Source organism: Drosophila nasuta, chromosome 2L, assembly GCF_023558535.2.
Source record: "Drosophila nasuta strain 15112-1781.00 chromosome 2L, ASM2355853v1, whole genome shotgun sequence".
NCBI classification, from domain to species: Eukaryota; Metazoa; Arthropoda; class Insecta; order Diptera; family Drosophilidae; genus Drosophila; species Drosophila nasuta.
In genome coordinates this window covers 24,728,538-24,751,264 of record NC_083455.1, presented here as the reverse complement: position 1 = coordinate 24,751,264, position 22,727 = coordinate 24,728,538, and the positions used below count along the sequence as shown (strand labels likewise).

The 22,727-nt window shown below is 37.5% G+C and overlaps 2 protein-coding genes across 4 annotated transcripts; one reads left to right on the top strand and one right to left on the bottom strand.

Annotated features, from left to right (window-relative positions):
* Nucleotides 1–1,836: 1,836 nt before the first annotated feature.
* Nucleotides 1,837–22,699, bottom strand: LOC132798860 (embryonic polarity protein dorsal). 3 transcript variants are annotated; one of them, XM_060810873.1, is made up of 10 exons: nucleotides 22,353–22,686; nucleotides 21,144–21,278; nucleotides 11,085–11,495; nucleotides 10,842–11,020; nucleotides 9,535–9,929; nucleotides 9,391–9,469; nucleotides 6,705–6,830; nucleotides 5,222–5,284; nucleotides 4,607–5,160; nucleotides 1,837–4,545 (listed from the first exon to the last, which is right to left on the bottom strand). In XM_060810873.1, the coding sequence occupies exons 3-10, from the start codon at nucleotides 11,474–11,476 to the stop codon at nucleotides 4,282–4,284; spliced, it is 2,052 nt and encodes a 683-aa protein (XP_060666856.1). In that variant the 5' UTR covers nucleotides 11,477–11,495; nucleotides 21,144–21,278; nucleotides 22,353–22,686; the 3' UTR covers nucleotides 1,837–4,281. The 3 variants fall into 3 exon arrangements, with proteins under 3 accessions (XP_060666856.1, XP_060666839.1, XP_060666848.1); XM_060810856.1 differs by lacking the exons at nucleotides 1,837–4,545; nucleotides 4,607–5,160; nucleotides 5,222–5,284 and having other exon boundaries at nucleotides 6,704–9,469; nucleotides 22,353–22,699; XM_060810865.1 differs by lacking the exons at nucleotides 1,837–4,545; nucleotides 4,607–5,160; nucleotides 5,222–5,284; nucleotides 21,144–21,278; nucleotides 22,353–22,686 and adding an exon at nucleotides 14,485–14,841 and having other exon boundaries at nucleotides 6,704–9,469.
* On the top strand, nucleotides 1,862–3,717 carry LOC132798877 (uncharacterized). The gene is made up of 4 exons (XM_060810883.1): nucleotides 1,862–2,016; nucleotides 2,070–2,652; nucleotides 2,705–3,204; nucleotides 3,260–3,717. The coding sequence occupies exons 1-4, from the start codon at nucleotides 1,862–1,864 to the stop codon at nucleotides 3,582–3,584; spliced, it is 1,563 nt and encodes a 520-aa protein (XP_060666866.1). The 3' UTR covers nucleotides 3,585–3,717.
* Nucleotides 22,700–22,727: the final 28 nt, after the last annotated feature.

The window sequence follows — 22,727 nt, the reverse complement described above, 5'->3', positions numbered from 1 at the left end:
TTGCGATCCTAGCAATATGTGTCCTTTGAAAGTACGGCAGGATATGGCCAAATTATGACTGATTTTCGTTTAGTGTACATACTTTGTATAGCAGCCCCTAAAAGTATGCAATGAAAATCAAATAATGGTTATACTATATTGGTTTTTTAGCCATTACTCGGCCAAATCCTGCAGGATATGGCACGGACATACCTTTTTGTAATCGTAGCAGTCAGGACTACCGATTGGCGTTCAAGGATTTTAAGGATCTTATAACAAAAAAAATTTCAGATTTTTCCAAGGGGTAGGCATAGAAATTTTGGCAAAAACTTGGAAAATGTACCGTATCTCAGCCGTTTGAAGGACGATCGGGATGTCCTTTGAAACAAAGATAGCTCTTTTTAATAGAACCCGATTGGCATACTAAAAAGGACGAATATCCTGCAAACATCCAAGTTACAAGGACTTTTTTTAATTTAAAAAATAGCGTATATTTCGGCCGTATCCTGTCTGATCCTTGCGAGTCCTGTGTCAAACGTGAGCTGTTAGTTAGGCCTATCATCCTGCCAAAGGACTTTCAAATCGTCCTTGTAGTTCTCGAGATATCCTGTAATTTGCCAATTTTACCATTTCCTCTTAAGCCTCGGACCAAAAAATTGCAAGTGTTGGATTCTTAGATGACCCTATATTTTTTTGATACCAATCGATAGAGTTGGTCCTTGTGAACCTAGCAATATGTGTCCTTTGAAAATGCGGCAGGATATGGCCAAATTATGACTGATTTTCGTTTAGTGTACATACTTTGTATAGCAGCCCCTAAAAGTATGCAATGAAAATCAAATAATGGTTATACTATATTGGTTTTTTAGCCATAACTTGGCCAAATCCTGAAGGATCTGGTACGGACATACCTTTTTGTAATCGTAGCAGTCAGGACTACCGATTGGCATTCAAGGATTTTAAGGATCGTGCCATAAAAATTACCTCAAATTTTTCCAAGGGGTAGGCATAGAAAATTTGGCAAAAACTTGGAAAATGCAGTGTATCTCGGCCATTTGAAGGACGATCGGGATGTCCTTTGGCACAAGGAACTCTCTTATCAATTCAAACTGATTGGCATATCAAAAAGGACGAAAGTCCTGCAAACGACCAAGTTACAAGGACTTTTTTGTTAACAGAAATTAGCGTATATCTCGGCCGTATCCTGTCCGATCCTTGCGAGTCCTGTGTCAAACGTGATATATTCACGAGGTCTACCATGCTGCCAAAGGACATTCAAATCGTCCTTGTAGTTCTCGAGATATCCTGTAATTTGAAAATTTTACCATTTCCTCTTAAGCCGCAGACCAAAAAAATACAAGTGTTGGATTCTTAGATGACCCCATATTTTTTTGATGCAGATCGATAGAGATCGTCCTTGTGAACTTAGCAATAGATGTCCTTTGAAAATGCGGCAGGATATGGCCGAGATATAGCTAGTTTTCGAAAAAGTATCATTGATGCAACCTAAAAGTATGCTACAAAAATTTAATTTTTGAAGCGCCAAATTCAAATTTGAAAGTAATCGACAAATAAACGTAAATCCGTTAAAATTCAAATATATTTCGTTTTTATTATTTGTTTTCTTTTTTAGTTTTTAGTATTGTATGTGAATAATTAATTGCCTATATAACTTACCCTTTTTGCAATTGTAAAATCCTAAACAAATCAAAGCAAACCACGCAGGCATTGACAGAGCTCTACATGTTGTAAATGTTGAAACATTGTAAATTTTCTGAACAGTCTGAACGCATTGCAATAACAGAGTAACAAAAATAATCAACAATAGAGAATAACAAATAATTTTTGCCTTAATAATTTGATCGTTATTTGATTTGACATAATGTGGCCAAAGAGTCCGCGTATTCGTAGCTATGAACAAAGCGACGATTCGCCGCGTTCCAAAAAGCCAAGGACGCCGTATAACAAAAGTTCTATGGGCTCCCAGGTAAGAGGCAAAAACTATCCCGGCCAGCGTTTGCTGAAGAAGCGACAGAGGTGAGTCATAGGACCACAATTCGAGCTCTTAATCTTCAAGCCAATCTTTTCAGCTTTGAGAATAGGCAGCAGCTAACAAGGCTGCCGAAACCAATGTTTCTGACACCATCATCCTCGGATCACTCGCTGAGCAACAGCGTCTCTAGCTCTAGCGATTCTGCGCGCACAGTTCAGCAGCCAAAAGCAAAGAAACAGGCAGCACCTGCGGCTGCTCCTCCTGATGCTGCTGCTGCTGTGTTGCCGCCATACTTAACACTAAAGCGTCAGCAGACGGCAGCCATTCTGAACTTCCGAGCACGCAAATCGGTGTCTCAAATGGACTTCAAGGAAGCTCGTCGTACAGGCAACTATCAACTGGTGGCTCATGTTCCCACTAACGCCAATGCGCTAGTGTCCACGTCCAGACAAGAGAATCAGCTAACCATCAAGGATGACAACTTGGCGCAACTGTTGTTCCAGGATGCCTCACCACTGTGCAGTTCACCGCAGGCCAAAGTCCGTTTTGTGGTCAATGGAGATCAGGATGTGCGCCTCGCCAGCTTGCGCGTCTTCAACACCATCATGCTGCGCTCCTGGCGACGACGACGCGAAGAAGTGCAACATCTCAGCGAACAGGTGGAGGATTTCAAGCGAAATGTAAGTTATTCATCCTTTTGTGGAATGTCTTAATCAACTAGTTTCTCTGTAGTTTGTTAAAAATCGCAATCAGCTGCATGTGTACAACACGCTCTTTGCCGTGGAGAAGCGTCGCAATGATACGCTCAATGATCAGCTGAAGCAATCGTACATTGACAGCGCGAAGACAAAGTTATCCTACAATGAGCTCAACTTGGTGTTGGATCAAGTCAACAAGGAGAAGGTCCGCTTAATCCAGGAGAACGTCAGCAAGCAGCAGGAAATTGATAATCTGCAAGAGCTGCTCTCTTCCACTAAGAAAGAGTTGTTCAAGGCCAACGCATTGCAGCGTGAGCAGTTGGAGCAGCTGACACGCGTTCAGCTGGAGTGCCAGGGTGCAAAGTTCGATATAGATGAACTCACGGGGCAGCTGTTTGAACTTAAATCGGAGCTATCCGAGAAGCAACAGTATGTGGATAAGTTGCGAGAGAATATTAAACTCGTTGTGGAGCAACTGCAGCAATCGGGCACGAATCTGGTGGAATACAAATGTGAAATGGAGATTCATATTAGGTGAGTGAAGAGTACTTACAATATTTGCAGGTGATTTAAAGCTTTTGTTCTGCAGTAAATTGATGAAACACGCCGAAGAACTGGAAGAGGAACTCAAAGCAAAGGAGGAGCGTGTGGTCACGCTGCAAAACTGTCTGGCTGCCACAGTGGGGCAGCGTATTCGCACGTGCCTCGCTCAGGGTCAGGCTTATCAGCATGCCACGTTCCGACTGATGCACTTCTTTGCTTATTACATGTTTCCGGGCACGCCGCCGCCTGCTTTGCCACTCCTTCCGACTGCGGTGAAAAGTCTGCGAGGCATCTTCAACAGCAACGATGACGAACTCAAGGACATTATACATGGCACCGAGAGTTCAGCTACAATCTCTAAATTTAAATAGTTACGTTCTTACAATGTTATATTACTTAGTTGTCTGTTACTTGTTTGCGATTACTTTTACAATGTTTGAAAATTGGTTTAAATTTAAATAGTTGTGTTGTTTAACGAAATAAATGTTCTATGTTTGCAGAGAATTTGAAAGGAGTTGAAACAATATAAGTACAATTGAATTCTTGCCAAGAGCTCTTCTACTATGAGCACTGAGTACAAAGCTTCATCTAGGATTTGTAGACAGATGCTTATTGCAACGTCAATTGTAAATTACAAACTTTCATATATAAAAATTTACAAAAGTATACAGGAATAGGTGCAATAAAATATAGATAAATTAACAGATTTGGGGAAAAAAGGTATTGAAACAATATTTGCAAACATAGTTCACAATAAAAGAACAGTTTACAATTCAAAAGTATTAACAAGATTTGGCAAAACATTTGTTAAACAATTTTGCAAACATAGTTCAAAATAATAGAATATCATAGTTACAATTACAATGACAACTTAAATCATTCAATTCATTATTCATCGCAAGACAACTACAAGTTGTTTTAACATGGTTGGGAACAACATTTGTTAACTTATTGCTAAAACGATTAATTTATTCGTATTTAAAAAGAACATTAGGCTAAAAACACATTTTACATTTGTATCAAACACACGCAATTTATGACTAATAACTGCAGAATTTGTGTAAGCTATTACGTAGATATTGATAGATTTGATATTTGCAGATCTTCTGAATTGAGACGCAACATTTGCTGCTCCTCGGAATTAATGCGCACCAGCTGCTCGCTGTCAAAGTTCAACAGATTGCTGATCGTTGGACCGTTCTCATTGTTATTGTTGTTGTTGCTGTTATCATTGTTGGTGTTGCTGACATTATTGTCGTATTGCTGATGCATTTGTACGCCATGCTGCTGCAACTGTTGCTGCTGATGTTGCTGCAGGGTGTGCTGATTTTGCTGTAAGAATTCGAAGTTATTCAATTAGTTTCCAATCTATTTCTAAATCAAATCCATTTACCAAATGATTTGTGGTCAAATTCCATTGCAGATTGCTGGGTGCGCCCGCGCCAGAAGTCAGCAGATTGTGCATGGTGAAGGGATTGTTGAGATTGCTTAGATTGTTGCTGTTGTTGCCGACAGCAGGAGCTGTCGACACCGCAGCAGCTGCCACAGCAGCGACTGAGAATTTGTTGTCCCAATGTGCCGCATTGCCACCCGTGACAAAAGGATTTGAATTGGCATTAGGATTGTATTGCATTTGATGTTGTTGCTGCTGCTGCTGTTGATGTTGCTGCTGTTGTTGTGCCAGCAATTGCTGTGCAAAAGGATTGTAATTGTTGCCCAACTCAGCATATTGCTGTTGCTGCTGCTGTTGTTGCTGGTGATGATTGGGCGACATCAGCTGCTGCTGCTGCTGTTGGCCATTGGCGGGCACAGTTGCTCCCGCCGCTGCCATGTTGTAGGGCGAGGGGGTGCTGTTCTGATTGTAATTGCTCGACGGCGACAATGGCTGCGGAGAGGGTGTCAACTCTGGCGGCGCACGATACATGCCAAATGGCTGCGGTGAGGTATCTGCAATCAATATACAATTGAATAACATTATCAAAATGTGAAGTTCTCTTTTAAGACTTACCTCTCGGTTCCGTTTTAATGGGCGGTATATTCTGGGCATTCCAACAGTTAAGGTTGTTTTGTCCTACAAAAGAAGCGGTGCAGAAATATGTTAGCAATAGCTCAGCAAATAATAAATTGTTTAAAAAGCAAACATCAAATCAAACAAACAAAAGTTTAGCCAAAGAAAAACAGGACAAATTATTAAGAGGATTTCTTTTAATTTCGCAACTAAACAAATAAGTTAATAGTACAAAAAATTAGCTTATAAAATCGAATTCAAAAATAAACAAACAACTTTAATTGTTAGGATCAGAAAAGGCGTTATTAAACATGCATTCAAGAAACCAATATTTTCATTCCTATATTAAATATTATAAAGTTTTGAAAGTTAGGGAAATTTGTCAATATCAGAGAATGCAAAATAAGAAAACACTTAATTATAAAGAATAAACGTAAACAAACATAAAAAAAAACATGTATTCATTCCAATTTTATATATTGTAAAGTTTTTGACCGTCGAGAACTTTGTCAATATTAAAGAAAGCAAAAAAAAAATGTGTTAACTTAATTATGCGCAAAAAATGCTCAAGTTTTAATAAAATATTATTAAGTAATTAATAAAAAAACGCTTGCAAAAATTGTCGTGCTTTCAAAGAAACTTACTCAGATTTTTTTTTAACTTTTATCAATATCTTTAGCAATTTAAAAAACTTGTTTTTTTCATTTCGTTTTTGGTTTTTATTAATCTACATATTTTATAAAATAGTTTGAAACATTACTTTTTAAATTTAGGTAATTTCTCTTTCTTTCGATTCAGTATTTTTTTTGTTTGTGTTTTTTGTGTATAAAAATATCAAATGATTTTTCGGATTAGCGAAGCGACAATTTCAAATATTCAACAACAATATTGCTATATTTATATATATATATATATAATTTCTACTACGTATTTAATAACTTATCGTTTTTTTGTAAATATTTTGTAGTTTTTGCATAGTTTTTAATGTTGCGCATCGTTTTGAAATAATTTATTTAGTTGTTTGTTTAGATTGTTGCCATAACTTTAATATTTTCTAAGAGTCTATTCGATTAATACATCAGAGAACTTGTCAAGTCTTTGGTATACGAGAGAATAAAAAATATTTATGTACGAAAATAATTGTTTTATGTTTGGTACGAGCATTATACTATATACTATATATAGTACTTTTAATAGGTAGGATCAGTATGATTTGACGATTTTCTAGACTAGTTGACTAGTTTGTTGTCAAAGCTAAACTACTGCCGAAAATCAAAGCAGAGTTTACACAAAAAATTTCTTCAAAAACAAATTCGCATTGCGATCACAAAATTTCGTTGGTCGAATGCTGTCAAGAGACTTTGATCCAAAGAGAAAAGGACAACGAACTGGACAGAGACCAACACCACAAAGATAAAAGATGAGCAACAGCCTCAAGAATAAAACCAACACCAATAGAATATAAAATGAGAAGGCAACTTACTGCCATCCTGATGATCATTCTGATGTTGCTGCTGTTGTTGTTGCTGTTGTTTCTGTTGTTGCTGGAGCAACAGGTGCATGGGATCACCGCCAGTCTTTTGACGTTTTCGCCTCAAATGTGCTGGATCTACAATAAAGATATACGGGACAAATTCATTTTTTAGATTGCCAATTTTTCTGTCAATCTGGGGGACAAAGTCGGAACTTTTTTCTTAGATTACTTAGACAGTTCTATTAAATACAAATTCGGATCGCGCATTGCACACGCGCATTATAAAAGAGATAAAACAAATTTAGCCAGCCAGATTTTCCTTGGGAAAATCTATGCGGCACACAAAACAATTGTTCGATTCGATAGTTTTCATTGAACCACAAACTATCGATTACAAAATGGCATACCAACAAAAGTTGGAGGTATGTTTTTCTTTCATTTCTTTGGTGGTTTCTCTAAAACAAATACAAATTTTTATGTCGGGACGTCCAAGTCCAAAAGGAGGCGGACTTGCTTTGGCGTCCACTGCCAAGTGTACAATTTGTGTGTTTAAGTCGTTTCGATTGTTCGTAGGGCTAGAAAAAAAGGCGTTAACAAGCTGCAAAATCAGCTACTGCATTTCAATTGTTGCTGTTCGCTAGCGCCAAACGTTTGGCCACCTGATCGGGCGTTAGGATTTCGCCCGCATCAACTGGAGCATAATAGGCGGATGTCTCATCGAATTCACTCGCTGTCGCTGTGGGTGGAACACTTGTATACAAAGCAAAATGCTCGACTTCTGTGAGATCCATATTGGGATCCATTTGCACATTGAAATGCGCCTCAATCGAGCTGACCAAATTGTGTAAACTCTGACGATCCGCAATCGCCACCAACTCCATGCCACCCTCGCTGATGGGAATCTCGGCCAGCTGCAGCGCTGATGCAGTGCGTCTGTCCAGCTGTCCGCCCACTGTGATTGTGCTGGCATTCGAGTACGCCTCATGTGGCGCCGGTTGCAAACTGCTCGAGCTGTCGCCCTTCAGCGGTATGTGCACCACATCCGCATTCAAATACGAGGGTCGCTTTCCCGACACGCTGCTCACACTACGTCCCACCGGCTTGCCCGTCTTGCCCGCTTTGCGAGCCACTGCGGAGCCTCCATTGCTGCCCGGTTGCTTCAGCGGCAGCTTGGTGGAACGTTGCGAGGCACGCAGAGGATCGCGCACTGCAAAGCGATCCAAGGCGGGTTCACTGCTGGCCGCTGCGCTGTTCTTCGACTCGAGACGCGAGCAGTTCTCGTTGCTCTGCATCAACTCGGGTTTGCTCTTGCGACGTGCGAATAGCTTGGAGAAGAAACCAGGTTTCTTTTGTCGCGGCAACGTATTAAAGTTCGGATTCGTTGGCGTCGGCGTTTTTGTTGTTGACTTGTTGCCTTTGTTCGCCTGCTGCGGTGGCTCTGGCAAACGTTTTGTTGGTGCCGCTGGCAGATCGGCCATCCGTGGATGTATGATGGGAGGCGGCAAACGCGCCTTCTCTCGCGTTGCGCCGCCGTTGTTGTTGTCGCCGTTGTTCGCCGCGATCGAACTATTCTCGGCATTGCTGTCCTGTTTGCGCAATCGCTTCGGCGGCAGCGGCGGCAATTTCTCCTCTTCGGCAGCGGCAGCTAGCATCATGGCTGCCGCATCGAGATCGATTTGCGCCTGTTCCAACTCATGTTCGCGCTGCAGCTGCAGTTGCAGTTGTTCGTGTTCGTGCTGAGCCAATTGCTGTTGCAGCTGCAACTGTTGTTGCTGTGAATTCACCTCGACAGCATCGTAATGCGGCGCATCTTCAGGCGCACACTGCGACATCGGTGGCGTGGGTGGCATCAAATCCTCCATGGGTATGATCACGGGATTCTTGAACGCAATCTGCAAACTCGTGTACGTAGCTGCATCATCAAAGCTCTCCTCCACCTGCATGGGCGGTCGCTCCATGCTCTGCAACTCGTTCTGAATGGTGTTGTTGTAGGTGTCGCGTTGCATCACGAAATCGGTGTAGATCTCATCCAGCTCGGCCACCTGCTCGAGCAGCTCGTTTAGTGTTTTATCCTCATCCGTTGCAGGCGCAGCTGCGACTTGAGTTTCACCTGTGGCATCGCTGCCATCATCCTCCACCGAAACTGTGGCACGCAACTCATTCGACTTCATCCACTCGTTGATCTTATCGCTGGCCGTCAACGGACGCAACTCGGGCAACAGCTCAGACTCCTCCACTGTCTTCACTGCCTGCACTTCCTCTTCAAGGTCCGGTTCAGGCTCCGCTTGCGGTGGCGGCACTTGCGCTGGTCCAGCCAGCTGTTGCTCCAACTCTAGCTGCTCTAGCTCACGCACCTTCTCATCGATGATCGTATCGATTTCCTGCTCGGTGCGCAAACGTTCTGCCTCCTCAGCTTTCGCCTCAGCCTCGGCTGCTGCGACAGCTGCTTCCATATCCTGCGGCACTTGATCCGCCACATCCAAGACGGCCAAGTCGAGTGGGGGCAGCGGCAACTCGGGTTGCTCGCACTCCAACTGCGGCGTATTCAAATCAATCACCTCAATGGTGGGCGGTGGCTCACGTTTAGCGGCCACACTTGTTGTTGTTGTTGTGTCCACTGAGAGAATTTGCTGAAAGATGTCTTCATCCGGCTTCCGCTTGAGATGCCGATGAAGATTCCAGAACGTATGCCTACCTGAATCCAATGGCACATATTCGAAGGGTAATGGCTCGCTTGTGACGCCGTCCGATGGTCGACGCAACTGTATGAAAACCTGGCAAAAAAAAAGCAAACGAATTTAAAATCATAGTTGAAGAAGGAGAAGCCAAAAAAACTTACCTTGGCGGGCTCCGTGATCTCGAGGGAACGATAACGCGGCGTTTTAAATGTAATGGCAGTTTGCTTGTGCACATCGGTGTGCTGAAAATCACCTAAAGCCTCCCACACCATCTGACCGTTCTTCTCCTCATAGAAGCGCACCGTGATATCCTCTTTGGCCACCTTCTCGCACAGCAATATGATCTGCGTGTTGCCCAGCACACTCGCCGAGCAGCTGCACAGACGACAGATCACCAAATCGGACATCGCTTTCTTATCGTAGATTGGCTCCGACACCACCGGGGGTAGCGGGGAGGTGAAGCGTCCCTTTTGCTCGCTCTCCATAAACACTTGAAAGCACAAACGCACCGAATTCAAATCAATGCTCGACGGCTGGAAACGATGCGAGAAACCCGCTGTGAAGAGTAGGGAGAAAGAGATTAGAATGATGTTTAACCTTGGCTATTGATAACTAATTAAACTATTCTTTTTAGCTATTACTAAAAATGCAAAATAATAAAACTATTGCATTAAATCTCACTATAAATACTTTCTTCCTAATTGCACGCAAAATTTTGAAGGGGTTGCAAAATGTTACCCATTATTTTTCTACTATGATTTGTTAATTGAAAACTAGGGAAAAAGGAGTTTCGGCTATTGATAACTAATTAAACTATTCTTTTTAACTATTACTAAAAATGTAAAATTAATAAAACTATTCAATATAATTTCACCATGAACAATTACAATTTCCTCTTAATTAGGCTGCAAAATTTGGAAGGAGTTCCAAAAAGTTATCCATAATTTTTCTACTTTGTTTTATGATTTATGATGCTACGTTAAGTCCTCAGAAATTAAAATGTCCCTCTCCGTTTTTTGATTACCCTAAAGGTCTTAGCTTAAGAAGGAACTGAAGATTCTCTTTCGAATAACTAATTGTCAAAAGATGTCTCTATAATATAATATAATCTCTATATAATTATCTGTATTTGTAAAATTAAATCCATTCATAAATAATTCATCATCGTATGCACTACATAGAAAATTAACATGGAAACTTAGTTGTCTCAATGAAGTCAGAGGATTTCAGACATATTTATATAATATTTTATATCCCTATGCTAAGTTGACTAAGAATTAGAGATCAGATAATGAGGACAATGCAGTATTATAATGCAGCCTAGATTTTAGACTAGATTTTAGATGCTGATGAAACCGACAAACGTGACAATAACTATTCTACTTCACAACAAATGTAATCACTTTAACTACTCTATTTACTATGTGTAAATACTACTCTATAATCATCATCTCTCCTCATTACGTACTCTTAAAGGGATCCACGCGTATTTCCTCGCGTGCCTTGAGCGCTGCTTCGATGTCCTTCTTCTTGACACACTGAATGCCCAGATTGCTAAACACGGCGCGCATCGTTTCGCTGCTGATCTCGAGCGTGCAGACGCCCTTCTTGCAGCCCTCTTTGCCCACCAGATTGTGCGGATGTGGACTGCAAAAGAAGAGAGATCCAATATTAATATAGATTCTATGTAAGATATATTTCAAGACTTTACCGATATGGCATATCCTTGGTCACACAGGACACCACGACAACGGCACGTCCTTTGTAGCCCAAAATCTCGATGGTCGGATAGGTTTTGTTCTCGGCCGTCGAATTGACGCCGGGTATTGAACCCGCCGAGCGACCCTCGCACTCATAGCGAAAACGCAACGCTTTTCCAGCCGGTTGCTCCGTGATCTTCACACACGGTTTCTTCCTCACATTCTTGGCAGACTGTGACAATTGTTGGTTTTGCTGCTGTTGCTGTTGTTGTTGCTGCTGCTGCTGTTGTTGTTGTTGCTGCTGTTGTTGTTGCTGCTGCAGTCCATTGTAGTTGAGGTTCTGTTGCTGTTGGGCATCGTTTGCTGCACCCGCAGCGACCAAATTATTTTGATTTGGAAACATTTCAAGGCCAAAATATTAACTGCAAAGATCAGAGCGTGAACAATTCAAGAGTTATTCGACAGTTGAACAAAGATCAAGAGACAATAGACAGCGAATTTCTTGGCAAAAGGCATGACGACGCTGCTACTAGCTTTTATTTTGGCCAAGCCAAGAGACAATGACGACGTCAAGAGCCAAAAATAATACGCCGAGACAAATTTGCTGTTGGGCTCAATTTCCGCAAACACTTTCGTGGTAAATTTACAAATAAGTTTATTTATTTATATGCTCAACTGAAAACAAGACTCATGCTCAATAAGTTTTTAGTGGACTAAAAACATATTTTGAGTCCTGATTGGTTTAGCAACTTAACGAGATTGTTAAGGATGTAATAAATATAAAAGTCGACTAGGAAAGAGAATTAATATGGTATAAATAACTGAGAAATTCCTCTTGGTAAATATAGAAAAAAAAATGTGGGACTTGAACCATCTTATGTCTTTAAAATGAAAATAAGAAGTTTTGAGTGGATTAAAAACAATATTTTACGCTTTAATATCTTTAGAAACGAAGCGGAATTAATATCGTAGTAATTATTTTTGGAAAATATAGAAAAAAAAAGATATTCAATTGAAAGCTTTATCCATTTACCACTACATTTTGAATAAAATCAAAACAAAGCGGTATTATTTAAAAAATATGCCAAAAATATACCGTAAAATACTAAAATACATATAAAAGACATTCAAAATATACCGCAAAGTGCAAAAATATACCAGATTGTCAGCCTAAGTTAAATACAAAAACCATTTCTTACACAACTTCTATAATTTTTATATGATCGCAGCCAAATCTGATATTTTTGCAAATTAAAGAAGATTTCTAAGTAAGGCTAAAAATAATGCATAAAAATCATAAATAAGTAATTAATAATGAATAATTTTACAGAACCTTTACATTCTTATTTCAAGTGTCGACACATTATTTAATGTAATAAATATTAAAGTCAAAAATGATCTTCCGCCTGTAAGTTTGACTCATTTGGACTAATCTATAAAGTAAATATTTGACGTCATAAACTGTGAGATTTTCGGTCAATCTTTAGCATGTTCAAATTTAAATTCAATGCATCATATTGTCTGACTAATGAATACACATGTTCCATAAAGAAGATTTCAAAGGGACACAGTTTGTGATTTAATTTGAGTCATAATGTTGTTTAGTGTCTCGTTTTGTAGTTTGCAATTTGCAATCTTTGGTGTAGACAATTGCGTTTACCTTATAAAATGCGAAATGTGGGCGTTTGTGTACATTGGAATGTTATGAGTGCGCCCGTCTGTTGTGGCTACTTGAGATCACTTTGTGCAACTGCAACGGAAAATGCAGCTGACCACAGATCAGCGAGTGTGTGTATATACTATACTATATATTTTCTAAACGTGGAACCGGCTGCTGAGACTGCTGCTGTTCTGGGCAAGTTAGCATCGGACTAACATTTAAAAATAACATTTTGCGTAATGCGTACGCGACAGAGAAATGCTCCACTAGCTGCTGATCTATATACTGAGAGCATGTGCCAGCGGGTATATAGCAACAGATATATAGTATATATAGCAAACTATAGATATATATTCGACTGGCCACCTCAAAGATGCTGAACAGTCTCCAAACGAGACAATGTTGCGGTTTATCAATACAATACAAACTGAGACAGATCCTCGCTCTTGTGTCTGGTGTCTGCGGTATATTTATGTATACTTAGTATATACCTGTGTCTGGTAGTATATACTAATGACTAGCTCTATGACCTCAGACTTGCGGCGTCTAGACATCGGTCTGCCATTAAAAGAATACGTCAATAGATTTGAAAAATTAATGCCATCCATTGGTCTGCAACCGCATGGGGTAAATTCGATAAAAACGAAACAGAAATAAAGTCAGACAGAGACAGAGAAAGAGATATACGTATAAACAAATAAAATGGTTAACGTGTTGCCAATTTTGTAATCTCTGCTGAATAATTAATTCAAATTCAAATTCAAATTAAATATACAAAGACCATTTGCTACACATTGCGGGTAAGTTTTGCATGGGATTTTCTAAAGATTATTTTTTTTCCGAAATTAATAATCACAGCTTGATGAATTTCTAATGTGCCTTGCAATGTAATTATAAATAAATACTATAAATATATCTAAAATACTATTTCTCAAATTTGATGACTAATCTTGAACACAATTTCTTAATATTACAACTATGCAAAACTATAAAAATTATATTTGGGCATATTCTCTTAAGAGTTTCTAATGTACCTTGCAATGCAATCATAATTAAATATTATATATATCTTTAATGACTATTTACTTTCTACACATCTATAAAATTTCTTAAAATTACAACTTTGTATCAACACAAAACTATAAAAATAACATTAGACTCAATACCTTTTATGATAGGTTAATGCTTCAAATTGTATCACATAATATTTTCCCTAGAGACAAATTATCAGATGATTGAAAGAAATATAGCTTTGTAGATCAAGAACATCAATTAGGAAATTATCAAAGCAACGAGCCTATGTGACAGATGTTTTATATTGTACGATATGTATTTTTGGAAAATCGAATTTCTAGACTCATAAATCTAATTGAAGGCAGCCAAAACATACGCATCGTATTTATGGAGGAGGAAATCAAAATAAACCTTAAAAACATAAACTCGAACACGGCCACAAGAAAAAAAAGTGAAAAAGCGAAGCCAATTCGCACGTCATACCAAATGTGCCTGTCATTTTCGATTTGGCTTTTAGCAAAACATATGTACAACTATATTCAGTATATTATAGTATATGTGGTATATTAAACGATAGCAGAGAGTACATTAATTTCACACACACACACACACAGACATAGAAATATTACAGCTATTACGTCATAAATATGAAAATTGGCCAAAAGCCAACCAATGTAATTTAATTTAAGCACTTGATTTTATTATTATTTGTTATTTATTATTATTTTTTCAATCACCTTTCACTTGACCCCGATACAAAGTTTCCGCTTGGTTCGCCGAAAGTTCAATACAATAATTATGCGATACAGCAAATGAATGTTTTCTATGTTGCCAACAAAAATTGACAATAATTTATGAAAGGCCACAGCACAACACAGAACACCGAATTTGTCTTTTGTAGCCGGTTTCGAGCGGTTTGCACAGGTCCGGAAAATTGTACAGAATTATAGCACACAAAATTTGGCTATATATGTAGAAATATATATATGCAATCTATATGTAGGAATATGTTCAACTATATGTTTGTATGCACACGAGTATTTTTGAAAATGTTCTTTTCGAATCACACACGTCTTGAGTTGTTGCCCATCGGCTAAAGACTGAACTCTGAGCACTGCGAGTGCTGAGGAAAAGCGAGCAAATATTTTCGAAAATATAAGTATATAAAATTTTTGTCGAAGCTTTTCTGCTATTTTCGTTTTCATTTTGTCTTTTAAATTCTTAATTTGTTAAAATTAAATGTTGCTCGTTTTCTCTGAGTATTTATTTTTGTTGTTCTCCGCGGGTTTTTGCTTATTTTGTAAATTTTGTTCCATTTTCAGCCAGGAGATGACATCGAAAATATATATGTATATATAATAGCATTAATAATTATACATACTATAATAAGAGAGCTCAATAAACCTTGTGTAAATAAAGCATTAGATTTGTTATTTTATTTTGATTGTACAGCTGTTTGATTACATTATTCAAACAAAAAAGAGACTAGCAAAAATCTGTTCTTAATTCGAGAAATATTTCCAGGAATCATTCAGTTTTTCTAGAAAGCCTCTTCAATAAACTGATTATAAGCATAATAACGATAAGCAAAACTTATATTATACATTCATAATGTTCGCTTTTCGAGGTATGCTCGCTGTGTATATTTAAATTCCAATAAAACTGAGTCACAATGCCAAGCAACAAATAAATTCATTGAGAAAATTAAAAAAGAAATAAATGTAGTGCATATACAAATAAATAAAGCATGAAATTCATTCGAAATTTTGTTTATCACAAATAACAAGCAGCGCCTAGTTTTCACTGTTTATTTATGCGGGAAATGCAGCAGCTGACCATTAATGGTAACAACAAAACAGCGAATTTAATGCTCAATAAATTGGTCAAAAGGTCAAAAGTAACTGAAGCTAATTATATTTAAATTGACTTTATTTCAATTTTATCTTCTACTCTTCTTGTTAATTTTGGCAACTTTTGAGTACCTCAAAATTACTTATTTTATTTTTCATTTTCACTTTTTAGTAACTCAAATTTATTGTATTTAAATTGACTTATTTGCATTTTATTTTCTGCTTTACTCATTAATTTGTGTCAATCATTTTTCGCAAAAAAAAGGAATGCAGCTGTAGCTTTTTTAGCATATCGCATGCCTCAAATTTTTGCTGTATCTTTCATGTTCACAACAAATAATCTATTCAGGTATTTATGTATAAGAGATACTACATCTGGCAATGGGGTTTATTGGCATTTCCGTTCAGTAGCCACAGAAAAAGACACTTGTCAACAAATCGTCTTTGCCTTTTTTATATTTTGTTTTTATACTCACTACTTGTAGTGAAAAGAGGTATTATAATATACAGCAGTGAACTTTGAAATAGCAGTGCTAGTGTCCACAGCTGAGACGTTATATAGGATATTTTGAATGTAACAGTATATCGATATACCAAATATATATTTTTCGATATACTTTAGTATTTTTAGCATTAATATTTGGGACGATATATAGTGTATTTTGAAAGTAACATTATTAATATTAAAGCATGTCAGTATTATTTGTAAAATATACCGAATTTATATAGTGAAAAATACTATTTGGTATATTGATACTGAAAAATGTAATATATCGGTATACTTACGTATTTTTTCGGTATATTAATTCGGTATATTTTCAAACTAATACCGCCATGCTTTGCTTTTACTAAAAATGGCTTTCGGGTATCTTAAAGTCGAGCACACTCGACGATATATAGTGTATGTTGAAAGTAATAGTATATCGATATACCAAATATGTACACATATATAGCCATTATTTTGTATTTTTCAGTATTTTAATTTGGTATGTTTAAATGAGTTGCAGGTATCTCAGAGTCGACCACACTCGACTGCAACTTTCTCACTTGTCTTCTTTTTTTTTGGGTCACTTAGCGCCGCCCAATATAATATAAATGTTTTATGTAGTATCTATAGCACATGTGCATGTGAAGATGTATGTGATAATTATAAACAATATGCGACTTATTGCTACACAAATTTCGTGTGTGTTTCTGTTCTGCTCTTAACAGTGAAAATTCAACGAATTTCCAAGAAACACGTTATGATTCATGCAGCAAAAGATAATCATTACGTTCCTCCGATATTGCAGATCTATAATGTATATAATTTCGAAAAAATGCTAGGAATTTTTGGCTCGTGTGGCCGCAGCAAAAGCGAATCATTCAGAAAACGCGTGTTGTTTTCAGCATTTTGTGAGTTTGTGAATGACAATTAAAATGAAAAGAGAGGCAGGCAATATTTGGCAATATCATTTTGAACGTCGGATGTAAGGTCAGTTACCTAAATATGATGATGGAATACATTTAGTTCTCCAATAGTTTCACAAATTTCCCCAATTAATTAACACAATGCAATGAATGAAGTGACTATAACTGACTATAATAGTAAGAATGTGTTGTTTTGTTGTTATCAACTAACTAACTAACGCGCAACACTATTCCATATTAATTTGGTTCAAAGCTCGGAGAGTTCGGCACATGTGACGGATGATTATATGGCAATTTATTTGTAACGCCATCGCTCGACCCTCGACGCACAGCAGAGTCGAGAATATGCTGTAGATAAGCTACCGAATTGCCGACTTTGAGATATGGCCGGGTATCAGTTGCGAGCTGATACCGCCGCTCGACGTGTAGTATAAAAATAAAATAATCGATGATATAAAAACGAGTCTGGTATTAATGGCACACTGCGAAATCTATCGCTTCCCGATCCCGTCTTCTCACTCTGTGATCAAAAATAGCATGAAGCCAAACCAAAAATTGATTCACGAAAAAAACAAAAACAATAATAAAGAAAGAAGTTTGCAAAACCATAAAATTGATTAATGATTGGCAAAACACAAAAGTAAAAAAATGAAGAAGAGACTTTCGAGCGAAAGAATTCGCTGAATTTGAACGGCGCCAATTCGGCAGTTAAAATTGTTGCTCAGCCAATGGCAAATATCAAACAAATTTGTTGATTATTTAAGATTCAAATTTTATGCAACGCGAGAGAGCAGCTGAAAACTTTTGGCGCCAGGCACAACAAATTAAGATTAAGATCAACATCAAACTAGCAGCAGCCAGCGAATTCTTCAATCGGGTTCCAAACCCGATCAAAATAAAAACAAAACTAGAACCGAAAAACTAGTTGAGCGCCAGGCGAGACGGCGGCTTGAAATTTGTCGCCAAATCGTTTAATATTTTTTAGTTAAACACTGGAGCACAACAACAGCGATTATACATTTAATGATCGCTGGCGTCAAGCGATTTACAGCTAAAATAAAAATACAAATAAATAACCGATAGGCTTTCAATGTTGACAAATCTTAGGGAACTAGTTCCGCTGCCAGAACGAACTTGTTTTCAGTGGGGGGAATTCCGTTAAAGTCGAACTTTAGAACAGCAAACAAATACTATTAATGATTGCTGGCGTCATTTTTAACTGGAATAAAAATCCAAATACTTAACTGAAAGGGTTTCTTATGGAAATAGTTCCGCTAGGGAATAAATTTTTAAAAATGGTTTTAATTTCTAGGATATTATTTGGAATGTATTATATGGCATTAAATGATTGCTGGCGTCATTTTCAACTTCAACAAAAATGCAAATATATTACTCAAAGGGTTTCTTATGGAACTAGTTCCGCTAACGAATAAATTGTTATATATTTTTCTATTTATTTCTAGTCCATCAACTGTCAGCTTTAAACTATAATGTGGTATTAAATGATTGTTGGTGTCATTTACAGCTCAAATAAGAACACAACTAAATAAATTAACTTATGTAACTAGTTCCGGTAAGGAATAAATCTTTAAATAAGGTTTTTTCCATTTAGGGTATCAGCTAATCCATTAATTATAAGCTCTAAACTATTATTTGACATTAAATAAGTGCTCTCGTCATTTACAGCTTAAATAAAAAAGCAAATATATAACAGAAAGGTTTTTTTATGGAACTAGTTCCGGTAAGGAATAAATCGTTGGATATTTCTCTATTTAAGGTATCAGCTAGTCCATCAACTGTCAACTTGAAACTACTATTTGCTATTAAATCATTGCTGTAGTCATTTATAACTTGAATTAAAAATCAAATATATAACTGAAGAGTTCCGGAGAGTTTGGTATGAAATGCGTTTTCCAGTTAGGGTATCATCTAGTCCATCAATTTGCCATTAAATCATTGCTGTAGTCATATACCACTTGAATAAAAATGCAAATATATAACTGAGAGGATTTCTTATTGATCTAGTTCCGAATAGTTTGGTATGACACGCATTTTCCGCTTAGGGTATCAGCTAGTCCATCAACTGTCAAGTTGAAACTATTATTTGTCATTATATCATTGCTATAGTCATATTCAACTTGAATAAAATTGCAAATACATATATAACAGAAAGAATTTCTTCTTGAACTAGTTCCGAAGAGTTTGGTATGAAATGCATTTTCCACTTAGGGTATCAGCTAGTCCATCAACTGTCAACTTGAAACTATTATTTGGCATTTCTCTTATCAAAGTGCCCGCCTAAAGTCATGTCACACCTTTTGTCTTTACCCCACTTGATCAGCCATGATTGATGATAGAGCATTGAAAGTATAGTTCCTATATATAGTGGTATAGTTGTATATAGTATATATTTGTTAGATGGCGGGTCTTACCCGCTCTGCGTGGGCATCAATCAAAACTTGGTTTAGCATATGCGAAAGTTCCGAGAAATGTCGCTGCTTATTGACTTTGCTTCGTGGCTGCGGCTTTGGCTTTAGCTTTAGCTTCAAGCTCGAGCTTTGGCTTGAAAATATCGCACAGTTGAGATAACTATACTCGTGATGACTTGCTATATTTGTGTAGTAGCTGTTTCCACTTATTTACCTCGCACACACACACACACACACTCAAACACACACACATACACACAGCAATGAAGTTGGTGTGTGAGTCAGCAGCCGGTTTTTGTGCAATATAAAATTACGTCGAATTAGTTAAAAGCATCTCACACCCGTAATTACCTGCAGTGTGTGTTAGCCAAGGACGACTTAAGACATGATATATACGACTTCTTTTTTTTATGTTTTTGTAACACTTTTTGCAATACTTTTGTAGGTTTATGTTTTCTCAGTAATTCACTTTCAGTTTTTAATTTTCTTGCTTCTCGAAACGTTCGCGCACAATTTGTTTACAAGTTTTTTATCAAGCGTCTTTTTTTTCTTTTGTATTTCCGTTTTGAATGAAAATGTTCCGTTCAACACAACCGCAAACGCATCGAGTCGATCTTAGAATGAAACACAATTGAAAATTCTCGGACCGTTTTCAACGTTGCCCCGTTTGGGGCACAAAATGCAGCTAACGTTATTCGACGCCAAAGTCAAAGCTTTGCAGCGACTGCGACGGCGACGTCAACAGCGACTGCGCTGCCATGTACACAGGTGTTTTAGTTTTTGCTGTTTCAATTTATCGTTTATGCTAGACTATTTAATCCAAAATACTAGAGAGACAGAGACAGCGAGAGACACAGAGCGAATGAGGCAGAAAGAGCGAGAAGCTTGCGTGAAAAGCTTTCGCCAAGGGGTTGTAACTACACTGAAAATATATTTGTGTATAGAAGTAAACACTTATTATTATCATGCATACGACAAATGTTCTATTTATCAACAAATTTTTTGAGCTCATTGATATTTAAATACTCAAAAGTGATAAGCTCCAAAACACATTATTAAATAATGCATAAAGCGATTGATAAAGTTAAATAAATACTCAGCTTACTCAGTTCAAGTGTAAGCGGACTATAAAATATTCAAATTTTTGAACAGCAGTCAAGTAAATCGACCCGCATTTACTTCTATTCCATACAGAGACGAACAAAATTATTGAAAACAATTCTATATGAATTCTTCAAAAGAAACCTATCTATAGTTGAACAAACATTTCCGTTGCAAGTCTTATCAATATTTCAGTGAATCATCAGGATCATCAAAATTGACAGTTTTGCAATGCCAAAATCCGTAATAAATTTTGTCGAAACGGAAGACTTAAAATTAAGCTAATAAGATTTGAAATTTCCCATTTATATATCTATTTGTGAGCAGCTTAAAAATAAGTGAGACGCACGTCTCGTTATATAAACCCGTATAATCGTTAGATTAAATAATTTCCAAGTCATGAAATGGCAATAAATAACTAATTAATACTTGAGCAACTAACGAAACTGATTTAACTCAACGAATGAATGTAAGATACATTGTATTCATTGTATTCATACGAGTATATTCTACATATTCATTAACATCAAAGTAATTCCCCCACAAACCCAGTAGAAGAGGAGGAAGAAGAAGAGTGACAGTTATAGATATGTGCTTTAAGCTCACCTTAATCGATGCGTGTTGCCGGATGGAGGAAACTTAAAATGCATTGAGCGTTGCTCTTTGGTTTCTATATTTGTTGTTGTTGTTGTGGTTGTTGTTGTACTCCAATAAAAACAAATTTTGAATGCAGGTTCAGCTCTGAAATTGGAGAAAACACGTAAGAAAAACACTTGCAAACGAGGCTAATTTTCACGGCGACGTTATGTAAATTTGAACTGACTGTATGCAAAATAATCAACTTTTATTTAATTATATTTATAGTCGCGCCACAATTTCATTTTATCCGCACACAAACAAACACTCACAAAAACTATTACAGAAACCGGTTCGGTATTTTAATGATATTATTTTTTTTCTCTCTCCATCTATCTTTTTCTTTCTCGATATATAAATAATTTTCAATGCTTATTAAATTCTTTTTGCGAACTTGTCGCACACTGACACAAGACGAGCCACACACACACACACACACATTGAAGAACTGTGCTATGCGATAATAAGTTGATGAAAGCAGGCAGAAAATGAATAATAACAACAATAAGAACAAGAGTCAGAGAGCAAAGAAAGAAATTTATCAGAAATTGAAAACTAATGAAAAGCTAAGAAATCAAAAAAGTGTCGTCGAAAGCGAGAGCGTGATATTGAAGCTAGGAAGAGAGCAGGTGACGGCGACACGATAAATGAAGAGAGGACGTCGCGAAGAGATCGCACGAAAAGAGAGAGAGAGAGGGTTGAGCTTTTGTAATGACGTCGTTTTCTTTGGGGGGGAATTCCAGGCTTTATGCTTATGCGATCATCATCAGAGCAGCAGGCTGGGCGGGCTTGTTGTTGTTGTTGTGTTTTGGCGGTGGCGGCGGATTTAATTTGAATTCACTGTATGTACATATATACACACACACACATACACACGCTAATGAGAGCTTTGGTGACTTTGCGATCCAAACAAAATTTGGCAATGCGGGAGCGAAGAGTTTTTGTGTGGCGTAATCTAATCATTCGAATTCTAATACAAATTATCAAATTGTACGTGCACTGTGGCTCGTTGTAAAGTTGTTGTTATAGGTATGTATATTTTTGTGTTTTTGTTTAGCGCGTGGCTTTTTTTTCATTTCATTTCATTTCTTCTTTTATTGTTGCGTACTTTTATTTGTTTAAAAATGTGTGAAGCTTGCAAGTGAAACTTGGCGAAACAACAACAATTGGTATATGCACCTTTTTTTACGTTTTCATTTTATTTTTATCTACAATTTGTCTACACTTGTCATGCACAGGTTTTCTTAACTTGACTGCGCCACAAGTGCGCAGACGACGAAGCGAACGCGCGAACAACGAGCGAGCGAGCGAGAGAGAGACGATACGCAAACTAAAACAGAGTTAGATAGAGCGAGAAAGGGAGACAGAGAGCGCGTGAAGAGCTTTTAAAGCACACACACGCGCGCGCAAAAGACGTTAAACAAAAAGAAACACAGTTAAACAACACAGCACAGAAAAGCTAACACAAGAAGAGAGACAACTAACAAGAGGGAATCGAAATCGAACCGATCGCGACGCCAGCGAATTGAAGACTAAACCGAAAGCCAAAGAAAT

Excerpts from the sequence above, each read along its gene's own strand:
- LOC132798877 (XM_060810883.1), top strand. The coding sequence starts at position 1,862 with ATGTGGCCAAAGAGTCCGCGTATTCGTAGCTATGAACAAAGCGACGAT. Across the intron at positions 2,653-2,704 it reads TGGAGGATTTCAAGCGAAAT|TTTGTTAAAAATCGCAATCA; the intron begins GTAAGTTATTCA and ends GTTTCTCTGTAG. Across the intron at positions 3,205-3,259 it reads GAAATGGAGATTCATATTAG|TAAATTGATGAAACACGCCG; the intron begins GTGAGTGAAGAG and ends TTTGTTCTGCAG.
- LOC132798860 (XM_060810856.1), bottom strand. The coding sequence starts at position 11,476 with ATGTTTCCAAATCAAAATAATTTGGTCGCTGCGGGTGCAGCAAACGAT. Across the intron at positions 11,021-11,084 it reads ACCAAGGATATGCCATATCG|TCCACATCCGCACAATCTGG; the intron begins GTAAAGTCTTGA and ends CTTCTTTTGCAG. Across the intron at positions 9,470-9,534 it reads AGATCACGGAGCCCGCCAAG|GTTTTCATACAGTTGCGTCG; the intron begins GTAAGTTTTTTT and ends TTTTTTTGCCAG.